Source organism: Eulemur rufifrons, chromosome 7 (genome assembly GCF_041146395.1).
Source record: "Eulemur rufifrons isolate Redbay chromosome 7, OSU_ERuf_1, whole genome shotgun sequence".
NCBI classification, from domain to species: domain Eukaryota; kingdom Metazoa; phylum Chordata; class Mammalia; order Primates; family Lemuridae; genus Eulemur; species Eulemur rufifrons.
Genome location: NC_090989.1, coordinates 269,574,171 through 269,596,065, shown reverse-complemented (window position 1 = coordinate 269,596,065; position 21,895 = coordinate 269,574,171). Strand labels below are relative to the sequence as shown.

The 21,895-nt window shown below is 47.8% G+C and overlaps 1 protein-coding gene across 1 annotated transcript in view; it reads right to left on the bottom strand.

Moving 5' to 3' along the window:
* PAPPA (pappalysin 1) overlaps window positions 1-21,895 on the bottom strand; it is a 237,473-nt gene that overhangs the window by 42,437 nt on the left and 173,141 nt on the right. The window contains exons 11-15 of the mRNA XM_069474586.1: window positions 20,400-20,513; window positions 19,322-19,457; window positions 16,765-16,978; window positions 7,960-8,128; window positions 5,469-5,652 (exon numbers count right to left, since the gene is read on the bottom strand). Coding sequence (XP_069330687.1) covers window positions 5,469-5,652; window positions 7,960-8,128; window positions 16,765-16,978; window positions 19,322-19,457; window positions 20,400-20,513 — 817 coding nt within the window. The remainder of the gene's footprint in view (window positions 1-5,468; window positions 5,653-7,959; window positions 8,129-16,764; window positions 16,979-19,321; window positions 19,458-20,399; window positions 20,514-21,895) is intronic.

The window sequence follows — 21,895 nt, the reverse complement described above, 5'->3', positions numbered from 1 at the left end:
ACGCTGAACTGTACAGAATCGGCATCTCCATGCACCAGCTGTAGCCACTACCCTGCACCCACCATGTGGCTTCGAAGAATGTACTGTAGGATACTTCCCTCTGTGCCCTTCCCTTATCTTCTTGGCATTGACCTCTGTTCTCTGAAGGATGTTTACTGCACTGACAACTCTGCCTGAGGCTTTCTGTTGTGCTCGTGGATGCATGTTCCGCTCACACGCAGGCCGGCCTCAAAGTGCTGAGGAGTTCATGTCCTTGTCCCCAGTGATGGGGTTGGTGTATTCATGCGCCAGTTTCCACAGCTGCAGTAACTTGGAGGCACGTTCTACACAACCCCCAGAGCTCCCCAGAGGGACTCAGCTCTAGTTGCCCACGGTGGTAACTGGCCTTAGAAGAGTCTCTGGTTGACTTTTGTCAATTCCATGTCTCCCATCCTATTCCCCTACCCGTGTTTCCTGGGGGAACATGACTCAGGACATAAAGCGAAGGCACGTCTGAGCCTGGAGCTCCTGGTAGGAGGATGAGGAGGTCGATATCACAGATTAGGTTCCAACAAGTTTGGGGACCCTGTGCCTTCATTGGTTCATCTTGTAAAGTCAGGAAAATAAATCTTGCTCAGCCTGCCTACAGATGTGGCTAAGGAAATTTCAATATCTAATGAGCATTACAATAATTGTAAACTCATAGCCATGTCAAAAGAGAGGCACTTATTTTTATTATTTCATTTAAAAGATTGCCCAGAAGACCAAGTCTCTTTGGGAGTGCCTTTAATTAACATAGAACAGAGCCCAAGGAGGGAAATGTCAGACCTTCAGTCTGTTTTTTTTTTTTTTTTTTAGCACTTGTCACATGGTGCTGGCAGTGCCTGGATATAAGGCAGGGGCTGCATCTCGTTCGTTCTTTATTCTCAGGGCTTCGCCTACTGTCAGGCACATAGCAGGTCCTTAATATCTGTTTGTTACATGCATAACGAATTATGAATTTATCCGGGACCTTGAGCAAGTCACCTAACCTGTTTGGCCTCAAACCAAAACCATCTCTGAGTTCTTATCCAGCTCTAACATGTCAGGGTGTGACAGGATACTGGCCACTCTATTGCTTGGAGAACACAAAAATGCAGCTAGCTAGATTGGAATAGGACGAGCAGGCAGCCACGAGGCTGTGTTAGCCAAACGCTAGTCTGAGAGGGACTGCGAGGAAATTCGATTTTATTGCTCTAGGTAAGGAACAGACCTTAACAGAAGCTACAGACAAAGAAGACAGATTAAGAAGGACGAGAGGTGCAAATAAGAAGAGAGGCCAGGCGGGGCAGACAATGAAGGCAGAAAGGATTTCAGGCTGGTTGTTTTCTCAAAAATAGTCCACTGAACTTCATCCAGCACTGGGGATGGAGAAAGTCTGGAAGAAGTTGAGGAAGAAATGAAGGCATCAAGCAAAGCATGTGATCTTCTGCTGATTGTAGTTCCGAAAGCACATTTATGGCCTCCAAGAATCCCAAGGCGTTAAAAATCAAAACTGAGCGGGGCTTAGTAGCCCCAGAAAGGATGTCAATTGCTCAGTAAAACAGGACTCTCATAGCTCCAGCCTGGGTGAATCAGATTGCATTTTGATTTTATAATGGTCCTTTTTTTTTTTCCTAAATGTCTGAAAAGCATTCTACAAATGGCTGTCTGTAATTGAGTCCAGGGGGCAGACGGAGAAAGAATTACTGGAGCCATCTCCTTGATCCTCTTTGTAACCCAATTCATCATTAATCCCATTTTATAGGTGAAAAAACTGAGATCCTGTGAGTGTCTAACTAGCTGTTGCTCAAGTAGGGTTGGGCTCAGCCAGGTCTGCCTGACATTGAGACGATCTGTTGACCCCACTATGGAGCTTTTACCCATGAGCATGGATGAAGAAGAACTGCTGTTCAGAGAAAATCTCACAGAGTCAGGAATCTAGAGCAACAGTGTATTCCGAAGTGAAGGACTAGCCAAACAACAAGATTTCACCATCCCCCCTCCCTCCCCACTATCCAGAATGCTGTTCCTCACTTCCAGATTTCTGTACCAAAGGGCCCCATTTATCATTCCAAATGTTAGACACAAAGGAAAGAGAATGTTTTAAGACACAGTCATTTTCAGGAATAATTGATGGAGAACCCTTCCTAAGAAGAGGAAGACAGGAGGCTGGAGTGTGGACACTTGCTGAGCAGGCAGGGACAAGGGGACACAAATGGCAGACACGAGTTAGACTATTTCACCTGTGCAAGCAAGAGGGTTAAATGCTGGGTACTGGGGGACGTGGCTCCTCTCCACGTGCACCCAGCTCCCCTGCTATCTTCAGTAAAGCCTAAGACCTCAGAAAATGCCCTACAGGATTGAGTACCTAATAGAAACTAGTGAATAGGCTGAGTTTTATATCTGAGTTAAAATAGGCAAAGCTGAGATAGAAAAAGCAACAACAAGAGCTAAAGAGTTAAAAGCAGCACTTTTAAAGATCTTTGTAGGAGGGAGGCATGCTTACTTTAGATGCGGGCACTAAATGCCCCCAACATGGTTGAGATGGGGTTAACTGAGTGACTTTAAGTAACATTGCATTTTCAGCCTCTCAACTAAGCATTTATAATTTTGATTTTGAGGTTGTCTTTTTTTTGAATTTGAGAGGATTTTTCCCTGCATGCAATTTTGTAGACTCTGACTGTGTTTATAGTGCTCATTTGGTAAAGCACCCCATTTGGTAAAGCATCCCAGCAGAAGTGATATCCAGGTTGTGAATTCTTAGGATATTTTGCATAAATCTTGAAGGAGGGTTGGAATTTAAGTGATAGCCAGGATATTCAAGAAAAAAGTCACCTGGAATACAAGACGCAAGCTGGTTTGCGGTGCTACTTAGGTTACACTAGTTTCTAGGGACCGCGGTCCACTGATGGGCCTGGCTGGGGGCTGCTCTTCTGAAGACACCAAGCTCTGTGTCCAGAGAGGAACATGGAGGATGGAGCATGTCTCCACAGTGCCAAGTACCAAGGACTCCACGGGACAAAGAGGTCAGGGCCTGAGAGATCAGCCCCTGCTCAGCTCTTTATGAGGTTGTCTCTTAGAGAAAATGAATATTTACTAAGCACTTTCTCCAGCTCTGGCATTTTACACCCTTCCTCTCTTTAATGCTCAACCTAACCTCTTGCAACACGGGCACCCATAAGCCTGTTTTGCACATGAGGACATTGGGATGCATAGATGTAAAATTGCTTACCTAAGATCAAGCGGTTGGTAAGGGGCAGAGCCAGGGGTGGATCCCTGGTATTTCTGATTCTAAAGCTATTGCTCTGTTTTTGCTTAAACCATTGCTGTGAGGAAAGGAAAAACAAAGGGTGGGAGGGAGGGAAGGGAAGCAAACAAAAGAAGAAGGGGACCATTTTGTTTTGATCACCTCTTTGCCCCCTGGCTTGAGAGGGGCAGCAAGTGAGGTGGCATCATCAAGCTCAAGAGAGAGGTCGCAGGACCTTGACCCAGCCCTTGCTGCCAGTACATCCAAGCAGAAGCCACAGACAGGAATTAGAGCACCAGATGACGCTGACAGCCACATTGCATGAAACGAAATTGGTCCTAGCAGGTCAATGTGGTGACTGGAGAGATATTTCCCTGTACTGTCAAGGGAAGAGCAAAGGTGCGGTCACCAACTATCAGAATGATGGTCCTCCTGAGGACCCTGGCCACAGCAGGGCCCCCTCCCCCCAGCCATAGTCGGCAGCAGAAGGGTCTGCATCGCTCTGATTAAGGATGATTATTAGCCACATGAGGCTGTGATAATCAATGCTAATTTATACACCTCCCTTTCCCAGGGGCCTCTGATTGAGAGAGGTGTGATTTTCTAGTCTGGAGTTATTAATACATTCCACACCTGGGCGAATGGGGCCAAGGGATGGGCTTGCATGGCCTGAAAGTTGGTTTGCAATTTCCACTCGTCTCTTCACCTCCCTCTGATCTAAATCCTCACAGTAGCTCAAATGAAATGTCTATAACTTTTTTTTTTATCCAAATCTTCTTGGGTTAAAAATGAGCAGAGCTAAGGGATGCCTCCCAGAAGTGCTCTCTGCCTTTTATGGGGAGCAGTTTAGTGAGCTTGCTGGGTATTTCATTCCTTTCTTAGAAGAAGCATTTCTTGGCGTGTTTCTCTCTTTGACCAGTTCATCCAGCCATGTAATCAATACATCTTCTGCAGTCTTACTGTGTGCCAGGTCCTGGGTTTGCGAACAGCCACATTGAAAGGGATTAGGCACAGCCACTGTCTTCAAGTGACTCAAGTCCATACGGGCTTCCTAATCTTTTGGAGTCATGTAACTCCTTAAAACTTGGTGAAAACTATTGACCCTCTCCAAGTATCAAAATGCCTGAAACTCAGGCATGCACAATATTACATCTAACTTGGAGGAATCCACAGACCTCCCCCAGGTCCCCCACAGCCATCAGAGCCCATTCATGCGCACTCTATAGAATGATGGACCCAAAAGCGGGGTCCTGTACTCAAGTGAGGTATTATTTTAGGTATTTGATAAAGAAGCAATGTTTCCTCTGTGAAGGAAAGAAGTCCTGGCACTTCTGAAAATAGGCTATAATGTCAAAATCCAATACTCAACTAGAAACCAGGCGTTTTTGTCATGAACTTGCTGCTTATTTGCTCTGTGATTTTGTACAAGTTCCTTTCTTTCTCTTGCTGGACATCTGTTTCTCAATATTTCTAATAATTTTGTGATTCTTGATGAGCTCTAAGAGACCTTTCAGTCCTGACATTCCAGGACACCCAGGCCAGCCACCCACTTATTTCCAAAAGTTGTTCTCTCCTTCTGTATGCCAGGCTCACTCTTATTCCCCTCGGTAGCCCTGCTGCCCAGCTCAGGGGCATGGCAGATGCCTGCTGCCCACACCTCCTCCTCTCTGCCCACCCAGCTATTCCTAAGGAGCAGCAGTCAGTGTTTGAGAAAGACAGACCTGGGCCCCATTGTGGTCCCCACTACTAACAGTATGACCTTGGACAAGTTCTTTAAACTCTCTGAGGCTTGGTTTCCTCCTCTGTGAAATGAGAATAACAACCACCTTCACCTCTTAAGGCTTACATGGCCCTAATCATACGCAGCGAACTAGGTGCATCAGTCCCAAATGTAACTCTCTTTTCTTTTTCTCCTTTCCTTCTTCCTGTCCTCCTTCCTCTCTCTTTTTTTTTTTCTTTTTTGCAAGATTCGCAAGGTCTTGGAGGAGGTTTCACTGTCATACTTGTCTATACCTTATTTTTTTCTTGGCTGCATAGTAGGGCAGTTTGCATAAATACAATGGGTAGAAAGAAATCAGGAGCACAGATGAAACCTCATCCAACCCTTGGTGTTTGAGACCCAGGAGAGCCCAGAAGCAGCCTCTAGGTTTCTCACAGACAAAGGCGGGGGCAAGCTGAGGGCCCCCCTCGAAGCCCCCCTTGAGCAAGGGGCTCCAGATACCTTTCAGCTGTGCAGGGTGACGGCACTGGAAGGAACACGTGCTGCCAAAGGTCGTGCCCTCGGGGCAGGAGAAGGATGCGGCATAGACATGGTGGTGGTCCGGGATGCCGCAGTCCACTGGCTCACATGCCACCTGCTTGTTCCACTTGCCCTCTGCGCAGGTCACTGTGACGCTGGGTCCTGTCTGAAAGGCAGAGACAGGCACAGTGAGGAGTGGAAGACTGAGCCCCAGAGGTGGAGAAATACCCTCCTCACCCAGGTGACAGTTCAGAGTCTTGTCCAGGCACCAGGAGACCAATGCTTAGTGTTTAGCTCACTTTTAACGATCCCAACAACTGCTTGAATCAGATATTTCAGTGCCCACTTAAAGACACAGAAGCTGAGACTCAGAGACATGACATGATCAGCCCCAAGTTACCAAGCTGGAAAGAAGGTAAGTGGGACTCTAACCCAAAGGCTTTGCTCTTAACTGCTATCTACAGAGTCTCCTAGACCCCGATTTCCATTTTATTGATGAGAACCTTGAGACTCAGAGATCCCACAGGGCATGATGACTTCTTTCACAAAACAGACTCTGAAACATGATGCCATGGTAGGGCACCTGACCTTGATCTTTGTATCTTTCCTGGGCTCTGGAGGAGGTTACCAGGAGCATAGTGTAGTGCTTGGCACACAGTAGGTATTGACTTGGGATACAGGAGACCTGGATGTTTGTCCTCCATGTTATGAGACCACAGGCAAGTTCCCTTCCTTACTTGAGGTCTCCCACTGGCAAAACGGATGGATTGAACTGAAGCATTGCTCTAAGAGCCACTCCCTGCTCTGAGACATGATAGCTCAGTAGCCAAGAGAGAAAGGCATGAAGAAGGAGCAAGGCTGGGAAAGATGAAAGAGTCGACAGAGATTTGAACCAAACTGGGGGACGGCAGGGCGGTGTAGGCGGAAGGGCGAGGCCAGGCTGCAGAGCCAAGGGAAGGACAGCCATCGGCAGCCCGGAGGCTTCCGTTCAAGGAGGAAGCTGCCAAATCCCAGGGCACTGGGGATGCCAAATGTTGATCTGGGATTTTAAAAGCAAAGGACGTGTTCCCCCTCTTAAGCACACATCAAAGGGATGCATGTTTAAGAGCAAGGTCCCTCACTGCCAAAACAGTCTAATTGTTTCTATAGGAGTTCAGACCTGCCACGTCTGACACATGGAGGTAGGTGTCTAAGATGAGCAAGCGCAGAAGTTCTGTACAATTACGCATTCCTGGCAATAAGGAACGTGCCCTGGGTGCTTGCAGTGTGAAGGCGAGTCCACTGGTTGGCCCTGGAGAAAGCTGCATCTAGCAACAGAGCTCTGGGATCCTCAAGTCCTGAGGCTAAACAGACCTTCAACTGCCAACTGGTCCCACTCCCCTATGCCCCACCTGAGACCTCATAGCAACGTCTGGCTGAAGCAACATTCTGCTCCAAACCACCGACGACCACCAGTCTCATGCAGGACACATCCACCTTCCATGAGCTCCCCCGATGACATCCTGAGGGGTCTCCCTGCTTCCGGTCTCACAGCTGGACTCCAAGCCACACCCACGTGGCAGCCAGGAGAGCCTTTGCCAGCTCTGATCTGGCAATGTCTCTTCCATCAACAGCTCCCTGCTGCCCTAAAGATAAACCCCATGTGTCCTGACTAAGCTGACAGGGCCCCTACCCTGGGGGACTCAGCTTGTCCCTCCAGCCTCGTCACCTGGGTGAGTTTAGAAAACGGAAAAATTTCCACTTGTGGCATGTTTTTCTCACCAGTGGGCTTCCAAGTACTATTCCTGCCTGTGCCTGGTGCATATATTTCTTCCTTCCCTTCAATGCACACCCCTTTGCCTATTTATCCAGTTCTGTATTTTTACGTCGCTTCTTCCAGGGTACTGTCCTTGACTCTCCCTGTGCTTCTACAATGCCCCACACTTCCTTTTATGGTATTTTTCACACTGTGATGTCATCACTCATTAATTCTTTGACTTCTCCCTCCCCCACTGGGCGCTAAGCTCCTTCAAAGAAGGGACTAGATTTATCTTAACGACTTCTTTTTCTTTAGCACCTCCTACAGCATAGAGATGCTTTGCAGTGAATTAGTGAATGAATGAATACCTCATTGACAGATGGCTCCCCTCTTCCTAAAGCTGCCCATTCAATGATGGCAGAGCTCCACCTCTAAGAGATTCATTTTAAAATATTCAGCCTATGGTCTTGCAGACTTGCAACCTACATAGAAACACTGGTAAGTGTTGTATGGAACCCTACTCTGCACATGAACCCTTCTCTTAGAGATTCCAGATTGAGTGGTTGCTTGACTGATTCATTTCTTCACCCATTTAATCAATAAATGTTTATTGAGCAGCTACTATGTGGCAGCACTATTTTAGGTCCTGGGGATTCAGCAGAGAACGTGTTCAACACCCAGTAAGCCTTCTCTGGTCTGGAGCAGGGGAGAGCTGAGCTCAGCACCTGTACACACCTGGCTCTTGATCAGCTCATCGTCCCTCTGTATCTGGAGCACGTAGCCCGTTCGGCAGCTCACGGTACACTGGGCGCCGTGGTAGCGGTCACTGCTGGAGCAATTGAGAGACGCGTTCTCCACAGCCAGCTCCGGGCAGTCGGTGGCCTCACATGCGAAGTGCACACAGCTGGAGACGAGAGAAACAAGAGGGGGAGAGGGAGTTTTTGCACAGGACAACTGCACTCCGGCTGGAAGATAAAGGCTAAGAGTCTCTGTCTCCAAAACTTCAGGAGAGTAAGGCTGAGAAAAGGGAGGGTGCCGGTGGAGGCAAAGAAGACCCTGGAGGCAGTGGTTAAAGTATCGTTAAGAGCACAAGTTATGAAGACACACAAACCAGGGTTCAAATCTTGCCACTTGAAAGCATTGTATGTTATCAAGTTTCAAACCTTGCAGAGCCTCAGCTGTTCTATTTGTGAAAAGGGGACCATTGTGATCACAGTGAGTATCTATTGAGTTTCCTATCTGCTAGGCAGCAGGTTGAGTAAAAGCTTCTTTGTATTTTATAAAAGCACCCACTTCCAAGGGTCACTGTGAGAATCAAATCAGTTAGTTTAGAAAAAGCACATGGCAGAATTCCTGGCGTATACTAAGCACTCAATAAACGGTAGCTGATGTTATAAATACATGTATGCTCTATTGCCTAGAAGCTGTGTGACTTTGGTAAGGTGCATCGCCACTCTGAGCTTCAGTGTACTCTCAAATTTAGCCAACCTCATAGAGCCACAGAATCAACTCAGGTGATAGATGTGGAAGTCCTTTATAAACTTTAATGTGACTTTTGAATTGCTAGTGAAGTTGCACAGAGACCATGCCTTGCATCTTGCTGCAGCTGGCCCTACCTGTGTGCCAATCTGAATCCTACCCATTCTTTAAGTCCAAGCTCCATGCAAATCTCTATAGGAAGCTTTTCCGTGTCCCCAGGTGAGCTCCCTCACAGGTACTCCACCCTCCTTTCTCTAATGCTGTTGCCTTATGCTTGTTGTATTGAAAACACAGATCTTCGGTGCCCACCACGTACTGGATTGCATGCTAATCCTTAAGAATGCAAAAAGAAACAACATAAAATCCCCGTGCTTGGATGATCATGCCTTTTATATAATATTACAGTTACGCAAGCACTTAGTAACATTAGTTACTGTTCACTGATTGCTTACATACATGAGCTCACTCCTTCCTCACAACAACCCTATGAGCTAAGTGTTATTCGTTTTACAGTTGGACAAATTGGGGACCAGCAAGATTAAATTACTTGTTTAAGTGCCCATACAGATGTGTGACTCCAAAATCTTTGTTGTTAAACTTGCCTCACTCCTGGACTAGAACGTCCTTGAGGGCAGAGATAATGCCTTTTTCATCTTGATATGCACTGCACTGCCAATAAAAACAGCTCGTACACAAAATATTTCCTAAGTAGCAAGAAACAAACAGTGGCAGCGCCTTGCAATAGCTCTTAAGTGCTTTACAGAAGTTGATTCTTAACACTGGACGTTTCTAGGGGACAGTTTTCTCTCACTTCTCCCTTTCTGGCTGTGTCTACACCAACACCTGCATGGATAGCTAGATTTGAATCCAGAATCTCAAGGCTTTTATTTTCCCGTTTTTACCTAGAAGACAGGGAGCCCTTTTGGCCAAAACAGCTTTAGAAGAACTTTCCTGTTTTTTTCTTGGTGTCAGTTTCAGGATACCCCGTTGAGGGTTTTACCAGGACATATCCGCCTCCTCTACCTCCTGCTCAAAAATATAGTGAGAAATAAAGTGGGGGAGGGTGAGGAACTAAAAGCCTCTAAAACATACAAAAGTAGACAAACAAGTCTACTTTTTAAAATACTCAAAAAAGAGCAAGCACTTAATTTAGGTCTCAGACCCTCATTGATGTGGGCCGTGCACTCTCTGCATACCCACTTCCGAAATGCAGGACAGTGGCATTAAGTGACACTTGCCAAGACACTGTGATACTCCGCCCTTTGCTCTTAGTCCTGAGGTCTCAGAATTGCACCATGTGGAGCCGTCGAAGAGGCTGTAACTGTGGAGTCAAGGCAAGGGCTTTGACACCAAACAATGCCTCTGTTCATGTTGTGTAAGCACCGGGGAAGGAGCCACATGGTTCCAATTTAAATAGATTTACTCTGTAAGCTACCAGCTCCCAACCTGTGCTTTAGGGTTTGGGCATTCTCACTTCGCACTCCCAGGAGGTACTGGGCTCGTGTGAGGACCCAGAGGGAAAGATGGCTTTCTTCTAAGCTGGGGGGCAGTAAGGTGAAAACAGCGCCCTCTCCCATTGTTCTGTGCACGGTAAAGTTCTTCTTCATAGGAAAGTGAAAATCTGCAATGCTTCATTTCCTAGAACGGAAAGAGCACAAGCCTTCTCAATCAGGGGAATCTGGGTTCCAGCCCCAGCTCTGCATCAATCAGTTCTTTGACCTTGGAAATTTATAGAACACCCTGAGCCTCAGTTTCCTCATCTATAAAGTGGAAGTAATAAAATGATTCATCCCTCAAGATGGTCAGCAGGGTGAAATGTCATTCACCCATTCGTCTATTCAACGCACCTTCACTGGGGGCCTGCTGAGTACTGCACACTGTTCTAAACATCAGGGATACAGTGAGGGAGGGGACAGATAAGGTGGCTGCCACCCTGTGAGTTTAAGGAGGGAGGACATGTACCAAAGAACAGTAATACATGAGACCATTCCCAATAGTGCTATATGCAGTAAAGGCATTAAAACAGGTGAAATTACAGAGGATGACAGCGGGGAGGACAGGACACTGCACATAGAAGGATCCATGAAGAAGGGACATCAGGACTAAGACCTGGATGAAATGGAGGGATCAGCCACACAAAAGTCTGGTGAGCCCCAAGTCCCAGGCAGAGTGAAGAGCAGTTCAAAGGTCCAGGACAGGATGGAGCTTGGCATGTTTGTAGAATAGAAAGGCCAATGTATGAGAAACACTTTGGAAACTATCACGCCCCATGAAAAGGCGGTCTCGTGACTCCATCTCTTTCTGATATTGAAAAAAATATTCCCTGGTCATGCGAATCACCTGACCAAAAGATTTCACGGTCGGATGAGCATGGGCAGCACTGGATTAATGAGACCAATCAGCTTTCTTTATTGTGGGACTTCTCAGAACCTTGAAAATTCTAATACATATTGAGGATTTCCAAAAGGGGCTAAGGTGTGCATTATTTTCCAAACTCTGATAAACTTTTTTCATGGGCATTTCTTAGGACTAAGGTCTTCCAGGACACTCTTTGGGGAGTAAGGCATTCCTGCTTTTTCAGAACATCTGTCTGCACCTGGCTTGCAGGCTCAAAAACAGGAAGAAAAGGGATAAGGGAGGTAATGTGTGTCAGGCACTGGCCACTGGGCTTCACCTACGTCACCTTATTTGCATTCCACACAGTGACTCCTGGAGGTAGTGATATTATTCCCATTTTCAAGAACAGGAAACTGGGACTAAGAGTTTTAAATTGCTTGCCCAAGGGCACTCAGCTTGGACAGAATTCCAGTGGAGATCTGCCAGTCTGCCCCCTACGTCCCTGCTTTTTTCTTTGCTATCCTGTTGGGTGGAAAAGATTGTGTGAACACACTGTCCAAAAACGATAAACATTACCCCAATTGACCCTCCCAAATAACTCCCTGTCACAGCCCTGTCATTTCTGAAACACAAAAGCAAAAATCAAAACAAGAAGAGCAAAACAAAAGAAAAGGCTCTGCTTCATAAAAACAAAAACGAGGGAACGATTTAATAACCCGTGATGGACAGTCAATAAAAATAACAGAAGAGGAAAAAAAATTAAGACACTTCTCCCAGGGGAGGAAGGTGGCTGATTGGATAGATGGGGGAGGAGACGTTGGTAATTGTATTGATCAAATTCTCACGACTAGGCAAAGGTGGCAGTACCTTGGCTGCAGAGCTAATCAGATACTTGAGAATATTTATTTTCTTCTTACATACATACATACATATATATTTATATTTATTTATTTAATGTATTTACCTACAGACTCAGGTTCTGTATGAGGGTAGAACCTTATGTGATCTGACAGCCAATCCCCGAACTGCTGTCCCCACTGTCTCCAACCACTCATAACAGAGGATACCTGGGCAGTCCCGGAACCTGGACGAGGCCAGGAGTTAAAGGGCTGGTGAGGGCTCCTCTCCTGGATCTTTCCCTTAACCCAGGGCTTCACTCCTGCGGCTGCTACTTAGCTGCAATTACGCCATGGGGAAATGGAGATAATGACAGGCAGGTTGTTTATAAATCATTCTGAGCTGCTCAGATGAGGACAACAGAAAAGACAGGGTGTTCAACACTGAGAAATAAAGGGAAAACTGTTCTTGGCATCAACTCGGCAGGATCACTTGAAGTAAAACTGAGAGTCACTAAGATAGAAACGTATTTTTCTGCCCAGAAACGAGACTGCTGGGGGAAGTGATTCTAAAGGCTCTCCTACCCTGCGTTTCTAGGAGCCAGCGCTGTGGGGTGGTGTGGAGGTAGGACTGGGAGGATTAGGGGATGCAAACTCAGTGGACTTCAGGGTCCAGGCAGATATCCTCGATGTCACGGTGAGCTGAGTGGGGTGTGCCCAGAGGGAGGGCACGTGCCCAGCCAAAGCAGCAGCAGGACTCGTGCCCCAGTCCAAGGTGGCCTAGTGGGACACAGGGCCTGATGTTTTCAAATCTTCTGATTTCTTTAAAGAGTTCCAAGAAGAATTCTGGTTTTTAATATGAACTCTCCTGATATTCAAATATTGGCAACTAATTAAAGAAGATATTAATGAGGACCAAACAAACAGAAATTGCCTGTGGCTTAATCTGGCCTATGGGACAGCCTTGGAACCTTTGACGAAGAGGAAAGAGGACCAGACTCCCGAGAGCTAGATGCAAGTGTGGGTCCTGCCCTCAATTTGTTGGTTGACTGCAGGCAGCTCACTTTCCTTGCCTGGACCTTAGACTTCCCATCCCCAAGTGAGGGTGTGGAACCAGGCAGTCCTTGAGAGTCCTCCCACCTTTCAGGTGTCAAGGTTCTATGAGGACAAAACAGCAGAGATACATAATTTCAAAGCCCCTTGAACTGGGAAAAAGTAGGCTTTGATAATCCCAAGTATTGACAAGGACATGGAGCAAAGGAACACTGGTACATCACTGATGGGAGTGTGAGTCGCAAAGTGTTTTGGAGAAGAGTCAAATAGTATCCAGTATAGTCAAAGATGCATATACATTTAGGCACAGCAGTTCTATTTGCAGGTGTAACACACAGACTAGTGATTTCCAACCCATGTGCTGAGAGGCACTGATGCCTTTGTGGGTTGGGGAGGTTGGATGAGGTTGTGGGCAGCAATCTGAGCAATCTGTGGTCTCTGGCCATAAGCAGCTTCATTCTGGGTTCCAAATCCTATAAACAAATTCCTATATAGTCATCTAATGGGATAATCCACACGTGGGGTGTTATGGGTATGCAGAGTCTAGGAGCACTTGGCTCCAGTTTGTGAGTACCTTTTGCAAACCACGCCTTCCACCCTGGCCGTGAGTGCCCCTGGCAAACACCGTCTAGCTCCACCCCAGCTGCAAAGATTTAATCTAGCCATGTGAAAAATTTATTTCCCCTCCAAGTTGGCCTTCTAAAAGTGAGCTCTCTATCAGAACTGCCTCTCTCTAGGTAGTCTCGTATGTAGAAACCAGGAAGAGTTTGAGGTAGAGGAAGAAAGAGAATGTGAAAAATAAAAAGGGCAGGAGGAAGAAAGGAAATAAGAAAAGAAAGAAGAAGGAAGGAAGGGAGGAGGGATGGAAGTTAACTATCTAAACACATGGCTCATTGAATTTTATAATAAACTGTTCAATTTCTGTTTAGAACTACAAGGATGTATGGATGTGATGTGCTTGCATGCACACGTGTGCACGTGAGAGAAAGACACACGCTGGAGTCTCAATATCATGACTGTAGCTTTTCTCATTGAAGAAGCCCCACCCCCTACAGCCCCCACCTTTTCTTCTTTCCCCAACTCGGTGTGGAGCTGAGATTTGGCTAGAGTTCCACAAGTGAAACTCTCATGTGAAACCTGATCCTATTTTCTTGGGTCTCTGAATTTATATCAAGTACCTCAGAGCGACTGGGGACCCTTGAACCTAGGTCAAAACACGCCACCTGAATTGATTTTGCTAGAGTGAGTTGCTTGAAGTCACCCAACAAATTGAGGGCAGAACCTTCACTTGAATCCAGCAGCCCAGTAGATATCACACTGCTCTCAGGATAAGAAAAAGAAAAGGAGGAGGCAACCAAGGAAAGAGGGGAAGGGGAAGCTGGAGGGGCTGGGAGGTGGGGAGGGTGGAAGAGAGGGAGAGGTGGAGGGAGGAGAGGAGGGGATGGGTGGGAGGGGAGGAGAGACACAGTCCCTTTCACTACCTTAGGAAGCAGCTGAGAGTGGGATGTTTCTACTACAACCAGCTGAAATTTGTGCTATAAAAAGTGATGCTATTTACCTTGGGGTTTTGAGAATGAAGACAAATATCCCACAGCTTTTTACAGTGGTTGCTTATTTTTCTTTCCTTTCCTCCTTGTTTGTTTGTTTCCATGCGTTTGCACCTTTGCAGAGTCCTGCCTGCTTTGGTAAGTGCCTCTTCAGCTGCCATGAACAGCTAGCAGCTGTCCCCTCTCCCTCCCACCGGGGCATTCAGAGGAAGGTCCTGCAGCCCTGCAGCCTCAGCCCTCAGGTCTCAGCCTGTCCCAGCCTGGTCCAAGCTCGGGGGCAAGCCAGCCAAAGACCCCAGGGCTGCATCTCCATCCCTTCACTCAGAGGCTCACTGAGTAAATGCTCACACGTGACCAGTCGTGAACATTCTTCTCTGCTACCTGTGCCTTGCTCCAGTGGGCAGAGCATGGCTTTCAGGCACAGGCGAAGCAGAATTTTGCCTCTTACTGCCTGGATGTCAGTGACTCACTCACTCTGTTTCTCTGAGCCATATCTCCCAGACAGGTGTGATGATGAAGCAAGATAATGCTCCTACCTACCTTCCCTAGCTCTTGGGAATCACAGACTGTTAGAACTGGGGGGCGGAGGGGTGGCGCACAGAGAGAACATGCAACTCATGATCATCATTTTACAGATGGAGGGACTGAGGCTGAGAGAGGTGGAATGACTGATTACTGTCACGCAGTGGGGCAGAGACAGGGCAACACTTTGCCCTAGCTCAGTGTTCCTCCTATAATCAGTCAAAGAACTCAGCAAATACTGATCGATCGATTTGTTTCAGAAGCTAAGCCCTTCTTACTGTTTACTTAGGGCACAGGAACTGTTCATTAAGAATTCAGAGAAGGCACTGCTGGCCTCGGTCAACTTGTGGATGGGCAGGATGGCTGGTTAGGGATGGGGAAGCGCTGAGGGAAGGGAAAAGGGCTGAGGGATTTCCATTGACATTGTTTCCCTGGGCTCTGAAAATTAACTTATTTTTATAGAGTCTGGAGAGCAAGGGACAAAAGAGTCCTCTTGGAGTGAAACGTGACAACGTGATATTTAAGGAGCTCTTGCCTCCAGATGATTGCGACAGACTTTGCACAACAGAAGCTAGAGACAGTGGGTGCTAAACAATGTGGATTTTGCAACCACCTTTTGTGTCCTCTGTGGTAGCAGGGGTGTGGGAAAGACTGGTGTCCTCCTGCTCTCCTCTCCTTGCCCCCAGGTGTACAGGGCAGGGCTGCGTTGGCTTGCAGAGGGCCTCCCTCTGGGTTGGGGGGGGGACTAAGGAAACAACAACCCCTCCTTTCTCCCTCTGGATCCTATTAAACAAACTCAAGAGATGCTGTGCAGCTCTGGACCGGCTCTTTCCCTCTCTGGGCCCTGCCATCCTGGGTGGTAACACAGGAGCTTGGGCATGCTGGATGCATGTGTACATGACCTCTGAGGCTTCTCCCAGCTCTAACTATAAGAGGTTTACACAGAATTCTGTGCAGAGAAGCACCCCCATCATATCAAAAAATGGTTAGAAATATTCTTCATTAATATGATATTATCCACTTCTTCCAAAAGAGAAAACTGAGACTCAGAAGAGGGAAATGACTTGTCCAAGGACACACATTCAAGACGTGGTACCTTGGAGATTTAAACCCAAGTGAGAGTATTCTTCTTAAGAAACTCCTTAACTCCCCATCCCACCAGCCCCTTGCTCCAAACTGCATTAACAGATGCCAGATCAAAAGCATTGAGGAAGTGACATTACGGAGTTAAAAGACAGGCTGCTAAGTCACTTGTGGGATCTTAGGGGTTAGGCTTGCAGAAGACATAGAGATTTCACCCATCACTTAAATACACAGTGAACTGGGATAAAGCAAAGACCAGTCTCACTCCACCTGCTCAAATGAGCACAGGTGTGCCTCCTGCCGGTGCCACCTGGGAAGCAGAGTGTTCCAGTATTTCAGAGCTGAGAGAGCGCTAATCCACCTGTCCTCTCTTTGCTCAGATGTGCACACTGAGGCCCAGAGAAGGAAACGGATGTTTCCAGGATCCTCCTGCAAGCTCTTGTCAACTCTGCGGCTGCAAGCCAGGCAAGGAAGGTTCTCTTTCCACCACGCATCCCTGCTTCCCTCAGTAGCCCCAGGAATTCAGAGTTTTATGGGCCGCTCGAGCCCAAAGGCAGAGCCTGCCAGAGGCTGGAGGACAGAGAAGGGAGAAACACACAGGCTTTTTAGCGCGACACAAATGGCCACCCAGCTTCCGAATCGCACTGTCTCCACAGGGCTGCCACCGGCCCAGGGTCCCTTACCTCTGCTCGGCGGGGCTGTAGGTCTCCCCTCTCTGGCAGCTGCTCAGGGTGACGGGGTCAAAGTTGTCGAAGGAGCGGAGGGCCACCCCCGAGATGGCGACCAGGGGCGAACTGAAGCTCACACGTACCGCCTGGCTGTGGTAGAAGGGCTGGCTGAGGTCATGGACCACAGGGATAATCAGGGGATTGTTCCTGCAGCTCAGGACATGGACGCCTGTCAGGGGAGACAGAGGGGCCGAGGGGCCAGGCTCATTACTCAAGGCCAGTCACGCCCTCCCCCACGGGCCCTTCCCGAAGCCCCCAGACCCTTTCATGTCACTGCACAAAAGCACCATTGGGCGGCCGGTGAGGATTTTGAGTCTGATTGAAAGTTTCTTTGTCTGCCCTTTTTTCTTGGTTCCAAATCTTTCCAATCCCCCTGCCTCCCTGCCCCCTAAGCTTCCCCTTCACCTAGTGCCCAAAGTCCCTCTCCCTCCCCCGAAGGGCCACCCCTCTGCCAAGCATCCTGGCCCTGCCTCCCTCCCACATTGCTGCCGGGCTTGACGGTCTGAGTTGCTGGTTTTCAGGCTGCCTGCCTGGACAGTCATAGAGCAGATGGAAATAATCCATACCAACGGCTCTTCCTAGGGTAGAAAGGTAAGAGGTCCACCCTCGTAAGTCATCTGTGGACCTAGGAGCAGCCCTGCTAGAGAAGGACCTCGTGCCCAGCGTACAGGGGAGACAAGCTTGGGCAGGGGGTGGCTTTCCAGACTAGCACCGCAGCACCAAGTGCACGGAGAACCCAAGTTGGGCTCGCTCCTGAGTCCTCAGTTCTTCCTAGTCCAGGCAGCGGGCCCCCAGGCTTCCAGAAGGAAGGGAGAGGGGCAGGGAGAAAAGGTACATCCAGGGGGGAGGGAATGGAGTTGGCAAAGGGAAGCTGGCTTTGGGGCTTGGCAGACCTGGGTTCACATGCTGGTGTAGCCCCTTCCTAATGCTGGGACTCCAGCAAGCCCCAAAAACTCAGTTTCTACATTCACAAAACAGCATGGTCCTAACCACATCCCGCCCGGCTTGCCGTGCTGGGAAAGTTCTCCCGTGGGGAACCCTGAAGCTCTCAGGCTGGCAGGTGCCCTTCTCTGTTCCGCTCCCTGGGGGCTGTGATGCCCTGTGACGCCCCCGCTGGGAATGTTGGGGTGCTGAGGTCCAGGGAAGGTGGTATGGGAGGAAATGCGGAAAAGCCTCAGGCCTCAGAGGCAGGACCCAGGGAGCTTCTGTGGCCCCAGACTTCCCCCTAGCCCCCTAGAAAACGTCTCCTCAGAGCCCTTTGCAATGCCAGGACAACTATGAAAATATTTGCTTCTCACTTAGGGAAATTTCCCAGGAATCCAGATAAGTCCAGAGGGGTTTTCTTTCCCTTCCTTATTAATATGTTCCCCCTTGCCTTTCAAACCAACTAAATAAATAAGCATAAAAAACAAAAACAAAAAACCCTCCCTGCTCCCTTGGCTTTTATCTGACCCTGAAATGACCCCTTGCCTGCTTGCTTCATACGGGTCTTTGAAATGAGCTCTCTGCGGAACGGTGTGGGCACAGCTTTGAAGTCCAGCCTCCAGTGCTGGCCTGGAATTCCAAACACTTGGAATGGCTGCCCAGAACTCTCCAGGGTAGGTTGGAAAAGGGAGGATGTCATAGGAATTTCTTAGTGCCAACGGGAATTTCTCAGTGCCAGGGCTTGTGCGGGGCATGGCCACAGCGGTGCCCAATGACATCCCACTCTGACTGCAAGGTGGACATCGTTGTCCTTGCTGTGCACATGAAGAAAGCGAGGCTCTCCGTGCGGTGCTGAGGTTGAGAGGACTGCTCCCCGTCTCACGGGGAGTGAGTGGAGGGGACAGGATTCAAACTGCGGCTCTCAGTCCTGGAACCCTTTCCTCTAGACCACAGTGCATATGGTATTCAACAGGGTGGACAAGTGACAAGCCTGGCCCTTGTCCTCCTCCTTGGCCCTGTCCTCAGGGCAGCTTCTCAACAGGTAAAACATGACTCCTCACCTGCCTCCCCACTCCTGAACCTGATCAAAATGTATCTGATTCCCCCTCCCATAGGGGACTTCTCTAGAGGTTGTGCTGGAGATATGGCAGCCACTTAGGGGGGATTTCATGGATGGCTCAGGTTGCAGGTTTACGATTCTGAAAACCTGGCTATTCAGTCCTTTCCTGCCGTGTGACCTGGGGCCTCTCGGTACCTTGCTCAGGTGCATGTGCGATGGGGAATGGCCCTTACTCTGCCTCCTTCCCAAGTCCTTTGGGGATCACATGGGATGCCTGAGGTTAAAAGTCTCAGCAAAGGGAGAGACCCAAGGGAGGGCTTTTCCATGGCCCCATTATCCCTGTGTCTGGCAGATCTAGGTTTCTCTGGGTACAGAGCCACATCTTGACTGTAGGGCAACCGTAGTGCCCAACAGAAGAAGGAGGAGAAAGGACGGAAGAGCTCGCTCTAAGATGCTTCTCACAACCAACCATGGTGCTGACCTGGAGGCAGGTGCAGGACCATCCCGAGCCCAGGAGAACGTGCTCACCTAGATCGTGGCTCTGATCTTTGGTATCAAGCAGCTGCACGCTGATGGTCTCCTGCTTTTGGTCCCCATAGTATGTGCCATCAGTCACCAGGTGGACAATCACAGCTGCAGCAACCATTGGTTGAGAAAAATATGCCTGGAACCGAGAAGACGCAGGAGGGTCACATGTGCAGGGGGGAGGCAGCTGCACTGTGGGGGACTCGAAGAGAATCTTCCACCGCAGGAGCCAGGAGGGGAAGGAGGCGGCAGTGAAACCTGACGGTGGGGAGCCCAGGCTCTGAGATCAGAGACCTGCTCCAGTCCTGGCTCTGTGTCTACCTGACTGAGTGACACGGTGGGAATGGCTGGGCCGCTATGAGCCCAAGTACTATAATGTTGAAATGGTGGATAAAAAAAGACAAAAAGCTACATCAGAAGATTCATGTGAGTTTCCAGCAAGATAATGGGGGTAAAGTGTCTAGCACAGGGCCTGGCACACACTAAAACCACAAAAAAATGCTACTTATTATTATCTGTCACTTGTCCACGCCAGCCTCTGCACTAGGCATGGGCGAGACGAAGCTAAACAAGACATGGCCTTTGCATTTCTGGGAACTGGGTGGAGTTCAAAGTAGGTTAGTGACACACAAACAAAAATGCAGTGACATCTATGATCCTTAGTAGGGAAGAAAGATCCACAGACAGCTTGGTAACACTGTGTGACAAGCACCATCACGTTAGTGACCAAACGTGCAGGACAAGAAGGGAGAGAATATTCACTTCTTTCTGTGGGGATCAGTAAAGACTTCAAGGAGGAGAAGATAATTTTAAAAGGCCTTGAACAATGAATAGGAGTTCCCAGGCAGACAAAAGGTACCCAACCTCTTTGCCAAAATGAGAGCTGGTTGAGTCAGGGCACTCCATAAGCAATTAAGGGATTCCATTTCAGGAAGCATCACATCGCTAAGTGTTTGGTTCCCTGTTCTTACAATTAACACCCTCAGCAGGTAGACAAACCACCTTAAGCGAGGGTCATGGGAGTCAGCGTTTCCTGCGTGCTGCTATGGGAGACTCCAGGGCTCTCGCAGCGTGGGCTTACCCGGAGCCAGAAAGTGGTCTGCGCCAGCTGGGAGTAGGGGTAGCTGATGGTGCAAGGGTACCAGGCATGCTGGGAAAGGCCTTCGCTGAGATCTATCACCTTGGTTCGACACACCTGGAAAAAGATAAAGAAAAAATAATAGTGTGTTAGAGGGTCTCAGAAGTTCAATTAAATTCAATTTGACAAACCTTTGTTGTTCCCCTGTTTTGTTCTTGGCACTGCAGGAGAAAACAGGGATGAATAGACAGGATCTGCTCACATTCTAATGTAGGTAACACTCAGTGCTGTTAAGGAAATAGTTGATAACATATTTTGGTGGCAGCGGTGACAGAGACATTCTCATGGAGACAAATCCTGGAGGAGTTGATATTTGAGTTGGGCCTGGAAGAAATAGTATGGATAAGAGGAAAAGCATTGCAGGCAGAGGGAACAGAAACAAGGGCTCAGAGGAAAACAGAAACCCAAAATGCTTAGGGTGTGACAAACTGCCTGGTATTACTAGACCTTGGAGAAAGTGGTAGAAAGGCAGGGTAGGGGATTGGATCCCACACAGTCTTGACTGCCAAGTAGACTACTGTAGAACAAATATGTAAATGGCTCTCAGAACTGTATTAACAACAGAGAAAAACTGTGAGACTATGAGTACGTGCTTCCTCATCACCAAAGAAAATCAATTTCATCACTTAACACATATAAACACACACTCATTCTCAATGATAGATAAATATCAGTGTTAAAAGAAATAGGAAACATTTATAGACAAGTAGAATTCTTTAAACTTAGGGGTTTCTTGCATAACCAAATGTCATTTCACTTATTGGCTCATTTGTTCATTCAAATGATAGTTATTGAGTAACTACTATTTGCCAAACGCTCTGGGACAAAATGGTAGAAAAGTCAGATTCTGAGGAGCTCAGACCTGGCAATATGTGCAGATATTGATCAAGTAATTACATGTACATACACAACTATACACCAAGAAAAGCTCTATGAGGGAAAAAGTATAGGAACAACTGAGTTGTTCCTGAGATCGGTCAGACCTTTGGCAAAAGGTCGTCCCCAATTAGTGCTTTCCCTCTGATCCCTAACGTGTCTCCTCTTTCAAAATGTCCCGGTGCACTTGGCTGTCATCTCACTTCTCCTCGTTGCAATCTGCTCATCTGAAAAAGAAAGGCTGACCCAGAGAACTCTAAGGATCTTATACACTATGAAAATAAATCAGAGTTAATCTATTCTCAACCAGTGACAAACACACAAGCACATTAAAACAAACAAAAATGAAAAGAAAGGAAACGAGAAAAATTACATACAAGGATGGAGGATGTCCATTCCTGCCATACGTATAGTAGCAAAAGATTAGAAATAGTCTATACGCTCATCTGTTGGGGAAGGAATGCACAAAATAAGAAAAGTTCATAATAGAATTTTATATGGCAGAGGAATATTAAGAGGAATGAACTAGATATACATATTCAGGGATGATATAAAAATATTTA